Source organism: Musca domestica, unplaced genomic scaffold, assembly GCF_030504385.1.
Source record: "Musca domestica strain aabys unplaced genomic scaffold, Musca_domestica.polishedcontigs.V.1.1 22, whole genome shotgun sequence".
In the NCBI taxonomy this organism is placed as follows: domain Eukaryota; kingdom Metazoa; phylum Arthropoda; class Insecta; order Diptera; family Muscidae; genus Musca; species Musca domestica.
The window spans coordinates 5,220,966-5,227,935 of NW_026712262.1; the positions used below are offsets into that span (position 1 = coordinate 5,220,966).

General features: G+C 35.8%; 1 protein-coding gene across 5 annotated transcripts in view; it reads left to right on the forward strand.

Moving 5' to 3' along the window:
- Window positions 1-6,970, forward strand: part of LOC101894598 (protein Tob1) — a 106,150-nt gene that overhangs the window by 75,350 nt on the left and 23,830 nt on the right. For all 5 annotated transcript variants that reach the window (XM_020037387.2, XM_020037388.2, XM_020037386.2 and 2 more), the window contains 3 exons: window positions 2,404-3,305; window positions 5,373-5,549; window positions 5,618-5,973. In XM_020037387.2, coding sequence (XP_019892946.1) covers window positions 3,153-3,305; window positions 5,373-5,549; window positions 5,618-5,973 — 686 coding nt within the window. In that variant the 5' untranslated portion in view covers window positions 2,404-3,152. The remainder of the gene's footprint in view (window positions 1-2,403; window positions 3,306-5,372; window positions 5,550-5,617; window positions 5,974-6,970) is intronic.

The following is a 6,970-nucleotide window of genomic DNA, read 5'->3' on the forward strand; positions in this document are numbered from 1 at the left end:
TCGTTGTATAATATACAGGTAATCGCATCGACACAGCTGCTGGGACAATGAACTGTCAAACAAATTTTGGAATTAAAATTTTTTTAATTAAAAATTATACAACTTTGTAAAATTTGTTAAAAAAAAATTTAACAACCTCCGATTGGCGTCAAGGAAAACATATACAAATCTACTTATTTTTGAAGAAACATATAAAAAAATAGACATATCAATCTACCCAAGCGTTGATGCATCTACCTGTATTCTTCTACCATGGGTTATAACCTACACCACAAGGTGGTCAGGGTATTATGTCTTTGTGCATTTGTTTGTAACAGGGAAAAGGAAGCGAGATAGACCCATAGTTTCTTTTGATGATCTGCATAGAATCACATTCCGAGTCGATTTATGTATGTCCGTCTGTCCATGTTTTTTTTTGTAAACAAAGTACAGGTCGCATTTATTACCCGATCCAGATGAAATTTTGAACAAGTCGTTTGTTTAAACCAAGGACGAACCCTATTGAAATTGGAGATAATTGGTGAAAATTCAGATATAGCTCCCATACATATTTTCGTCCGATTTGCCTTTTATTGTACACCGAACGTGTAATATCAGCACAAATAGTATGGAATTTTGCATATACGACCAAATTAAGCTAGAAAATAAAATCGGTTAAGATATAGCTATAGCTCCCATATATATTGTTCATTCGATTTGTTATTATTGTCCTCCGCAGCCATAATATGCACTCTGTAACAACAATATTTGGGAAAATATATCAAATATAGTTCAGAAATAACTTTGCTAAATTTAATCGAGATCGGTTTACATTTGGATATAGCTTTCATATACAGCAACAAAGTCATGACACTTTGGTATTTTTTAGTGCCAACCTTGCTTTCCAAAATACTCCAGACACAATAGTCCAACCGATTGGTATCCGGAGATTTTGGTGGCCCTTGTGCGCTGCAAATGAAGCGATGAACTTCATTTTGTTACCATTCTTGGGTGACGCATGCTGGTGGTGAGTCCTGTTGGAATTTCCAAGGACTGCGGCCAAAATGTTTACGTGCCCAAGGCTTTAATACACCCTCCAGAATATTTTCGCGATAATATTCGGCATTTATTCTGATCAATTAATACGAGCGGAGAGCGACCATCGGCTTTTATGGCGGCCCACACCATCACCATGCCCGGCACTTGAGTTCTGGTGGTCAACCGAAGGTGCACATTTTCAGCTGACCTCTTGGCTAGTAAACACGATTATTTTGTTTGTTTACAAACTGCTGGACAACAAATGTTTTCTTATCGGAGAAAACCAAATTCGGCAGCTCACCACTTTCGGCCAAGTGAGGCAACTCTTTAGCTCTTTTGAGACTATTTTATTTCTGTTGCGGTATAAGTTCTTGCTATTTTTGGAGTTCAAAGGCTTTGCCCCGATCTCATATTTAAAAATTTTGCGGCATGGAATATTGCAATATGTTCAGCTCACGAGACATTTTTCGGTCGCTGCGACGCGGTTTTCGATCAAGTCGCTTCTTTACTTTTCGAACCATTTCTGCTGATGTTGCTGTTTTCTTTCGTTCACTTCTTTGACGTCGGGCTACGCTACCAGTATCACGGTAACAAGCGATGGTACGAGACACAAAAGATTTATTCACATTTAAATGCTGGAGAGCTCTAACGATAGCCACTTGTGGTTTTCCAGCCAAATATAAAGAAATCACACTATCACACTTGAATTCCATTACGAATAACTTTTTTTGGAAAATTCTCACCAAAATGCTTTTGTATAGCTTGTAAACAATATAATGAGCTGTCATTGGAATAATTTTAACAGCTGTCGGACGAGTGGCATAGAAATGACAGCAATCTGAAGTTGGTTGCCACACTTTTAGTGTTACATCCTCATAAATGTATATTTATTGCATACTTTAAGGCGTTAACTGAAATTATGATGAAGTTGCAAAAAAATGTTTAGGTTGCATAAATATTAACTCAAACTGAATTCAAATCCCTTTTAAATTTAGGTGGAAATACATAAAGCGCATATTTGGCTGACTTAAGTCATCGGCTGACTTCTTCGTAAATGAACAAAGGAGTTTTAGGTTGACCTAGTTCGATTTTGGCCCTAGGCTCTTTTGTTCATTTCCGAAGAAGCCAGCCGATGACTTAAGCCAGCCAAATATGCTCTTTATGTATTTCCAGCCTTAGTATTGCAAATGATTTCTTTCCAGAATATGTTAGGGAGATATATCAAATTTGATAGACCCAAACTAATATCTAATAAAATATATATTTTTAAATTGTTCACAACTGTGAACTTTACCCTTTAACAAATGTTATTGCGCAATATTTCTAATGGCTCATTTCAAAAAAACCTATATTTTAATCGTTCTATTGTCTTGAACTCTTTTACAGATCATTAGTCTAACCGCCAGTGGAAATTCAACGAAACTAAAAAGCAAACCACCAACAAAACTACCGCAACAACACAAAGGACAAAGCGACGAATCGAAGCAGTTCCCAGTCACTACTATCCACTGTTTGCAACTACAAAAAAACACACACACACAAACAAGATACATACTTAGCTACAGATACTACTACGAATCAACGTTGCCAAAGAAGAGAAATCCATAAAAGTAACAATAACAACAACAAACAACAACAATCGCAATTAAAAAGTCTCCTCTTCCCCCCCAAATTACCATCGAAAACCAAATGAAAGAAAGACAAAGTCCTTGAACACACACAATTGCATTCTTAGAAACCGAATAGAAAGCAACACCAAAAATATAAAATAATAATAACTTACTACTACACACAACTACAATAAAAAGAGGCAAACTTATACACCTACACACCAAAACTACTAACTACACTTACAAAATACAACAAATATAAAAGAAAGAAACAAACCACTGGACAAAACAAAGGACAGACAAAAAGAAACTAAAATAATAATCCTCAACAAAACAATACAAGACGCAAAAAGAACTCAGCAAAGCCCATCAAATAGCCGTGAGATATTTAAAGCCCTGAAGAGCCAAGCCATACCACATACCACACACATACCGACAAACATATTCTAGCCACCAACCAAACAACCAACCGACCGACCGACCGACTCTACTTCAAACAAATAAACGAAACAACGACTAACAAAAATGCATATTGAAATACAAGTGGCATTAAATTTCGTTATCTCGTATCTGTACAACAAACTGCCCCGGCGGCGGGTGAATATTTTTGGCGAGGAATTGGAGAAGGCGCTAAAGGATAAATTCCAAGGTCACTGGTATCCTGAGAAGCCCGTCAAGGTATGTATAAGGCAAAGCAAATGTTTTAAATGAAATAGGAACATAGAAATGTCATGAACAGCACAAACACTGTTCAAAAAATGGTACAATCTGAAATTTCCATCTCTGGTCCGGGGAAAAATGTTGCTCGTTCGTAAAATGACTTTAAAATTTGGCCAGGCTTCGATACTAAGTTTTTCGTGGAAACATTTTAGTCCTAAAAATTTATATTTCCTTAGATGCTAGCAATTTTACTAAAGAAAAGTTCACACCTACATGGAGTGTACAGGGTGAGATAAAAAAACTGCAACAAAGTCAAACGCCATAATTTTTACATTTGTTTTTTAAATTTTTTTGAATGAAAGCAAAAAATGTCGAAAATAGCATCAAAATTTAGAATAAGTTTAGATTTGTTTGAATTGGTCACCTTTGGTACGAATTATGGCCTTCACATGAAACCGTCACACGCTGCCCGAATGTTGCTCTGCGGTATTTTGCTCCATTCCCGGTGAAGCGCTTGCTTGAGGTGATCGACGCGTTGGTATTTTTTAGTACCAACCTTGCTTTCCAAAATACTCCAGACACAATAGTGCAACGGATTGGTATCCGGAGATTTTGGTGGCCATTGTGTGCTGGAAATGAAGCAAGGAACCTCATTTTTTAATATTATTGGATGGCGCGTGCTGAGTCCTGTTGGAATGTCCAAGGTCTGCGGACAAAATGTTTGCGTGTCCAAGGCTTTAATACACCCTCCAAAATATTTGGCATTTATTCTGATACCGGAGAGCGATTATCGGCTGTTATGGCGGCCCACACCATCACCATGGCCGGCGCTTGAGTTCTGGTGGCCAACCGAAGGTGCACATTTTCATTTTATTTGATGTTGCTGTTTTCTTCCATCTACTTCCTTGACGTCGGGCTACGCTACCAGTATAATGGTAACGAGCGATGGTGCGAGACACAAAAGATTTATTCACATTTAAATGTTGGAGTGCTCTAACGATAGCCACTTGTGGTTTTCCAGCCAAATATAAAGAAATCACACTATCACGCTTGAATTCCATCACGAATAACATTTTTCCTGGAAAACTCTGACCAAAATGCTTTTGTACGATTGTAAACAATATAATGAGCTGTTACTGGAGTAATTTTAACAGCTGTCGGACGAGTGGCTTAGACATGACAGCAGTCTGAAGTTGGTTGTAGTTTTTTCATCTCACCCTATAGTTATCTTCTTGCAAAAGAGTAAAATGTGACAAAGAGTTATTGTCAAAAATACAGACATCATTTATTTTTTGGTGCAAAATCTTTTAATAATCGGTTTTGTTTATAAAACATCGATCCCTAATTTAAATGTGCAAGTTTCTTACATAGTGAGCTACATATAATTGCTTGAGACTATTGTTATAGTATTTAGTTATCGAGGAAATAAAATCGTATAATCGTTACAATAATTATTTATTTATTATTGAAAAAAACAATAAAAATGAATTAAATTTGTTGAAATCGATTTGTTTCAACTGTGATAGTGATAATCTCGCGAGCAACTAACTTTTGTTTTCCCCTTTGTTGTCTCTTCTGTTGATTTATCTGGGACGGAGTTGCCACAGGACCCTATAATATGAGGAATGTGCATGAGATGGTTTTGATTTTTGGTTGTTAATCATATTATTATTTATAAAGAGGCTGAACAGATGTTTCCCATCAAATCCGCCTACTTTTTTATGAAAGAATTCTTGACAGATATTAAAAGTCGAATCCGAATGTCCTTCCAAAAAATTTTTATTTATAAAGGAACATGGTTTTATAATTGTTTCCCCACTATAACACCAATAAAAAGTGGGAATGCTTGTTTTTTATGTTTTTATTGATTAACAATTACAAGCAAAATGATAGAAACGCACGTTACAACTCTGCTTTTAAAATCTCCACAAAATATCCGTGATTTTTCCTTCTCTCAGTTTCTTTTTATCACATGTCATTATCATCGAATTTCATGAAATACCCCAGTTACTTCTTGTGTTTGCATTAAAAAACTTGTTGCCTTACAAATTATTAATCTATTACTTTTATTATTAATTATTTCAGGGTTCTGCATTTCGTTGCCTAAAAACAGGCGATCCCATTGATTCCGTTTTGGAACGGGCCGCTCGTGAAAGTGGTGTTCCAATAACAGATATTCTAGAAAATCTTCCAAATGAGCTTTCCGTGTGGGTGGATCCCGGTGAGGTGTCTTATCGAATCGGTGAAAAGGGTGCCGTTAAGGTAAGTTGCATGAACACACCCCATGACATCCGAACAGTTTCCATTATCATTTTCCCCTTGTTTTTTAGATTCTCTATTCCGAGAATAGTGACAATCAGGAAGATAACTCATCCGCTGATGGAGAAGTGAATAAGACATTTAATCCTGAGGCCCAATGTTTCCGCCCTATCGATGCTGTCAACTCGAGCATGAATAGTTTGAGTTTAAGTCCTAAAACTTCTCCCATGGCTGGCTCATCACCCCTCTCGGCTACATCCAATTCTCCTACCTATAAGGGCAGTCCGAATCCAGTAACTGCACCCGGTGTAAACAATGTTGGATTTATGCAACGTTCTCAGGCACCATTGACATTCACTACAGCTACCTTTGCTCAAACGAAATTTGGTTCGACAAAATTGAAAACTAATTCCAAAAGATCAAATAAGTAAGTACCCTTTTTAATTCGTTCTATATAAGTTCATTATAAAAAAAAATCAAGTTAGATATCAAATAGAACTGGGGAATTCTCAATTTCGTGATTTCCATTAAAATCGATAACTTTAAAAATCAAAAGTTGCATTGAACAAATTATATAGAAGCTTACATCATTGTTTCTATCAAAATCTTTTAACGACTAATATATTTTTTATCCTTAATTTAAGCTGCTATCAGAAAATAAGTGTTGCACATTTGTAGTGTAAAATTTCCCATATGTAGATGTTGCATATGTACTTTATCGATCACAGCGAGCCCTATTTTCATCGGAAAATATAATTAATCAAAAGTGTTGTGAAAATATATGAAATTAAATTTGCGGCAGAAATTCATTAAATCAAAGAAAATAAAAAAACATATGCAAGTGTGTGATAGCAAGAATTATGAGTCGCATGTAAAATGGTAATTTTGACATACATACGGAAATTCCCTTGGTTGGATAATAAAAGCGACAGCCCATATGTAAAACCCTTAAGGTTGGAATACATAAAGGCTGGATTAAGTCATCGGCTGGCTTCTTCGTAGAGGAACAAAGCAAAGACCTAAAATAGTAAATACTAGACAAAATGCATTCTGAGCAAATGGTTTGTGTCTTTACTATCTAGATAACAGTTCATGACAGCACCATGTTAATATAAAAAAAGGATCGCCATATATTGACTCTGTCTTGTCCCATCTTTATACTTCTATGGCCCGTTCTTATATCTTCCCTTTATAGTCCACTTTTGTTATCCCTTACTTTAGGAAAAGTGAAGGATAAAGTTCACATTATCGGATTCTCATTATTACATCTTTCCTTTAAAGTTTATGCATTTCTTACAGAGATATGGCAAGCTTTTTGTAAAAGTAACTGGTAGTCACAGCATTTTTTCACAATGGCATCTTCATTTTAGGTTGAAAATAATAAACAAAACGAATTTGTAATTAATTTCGTGAAATAAATTTAA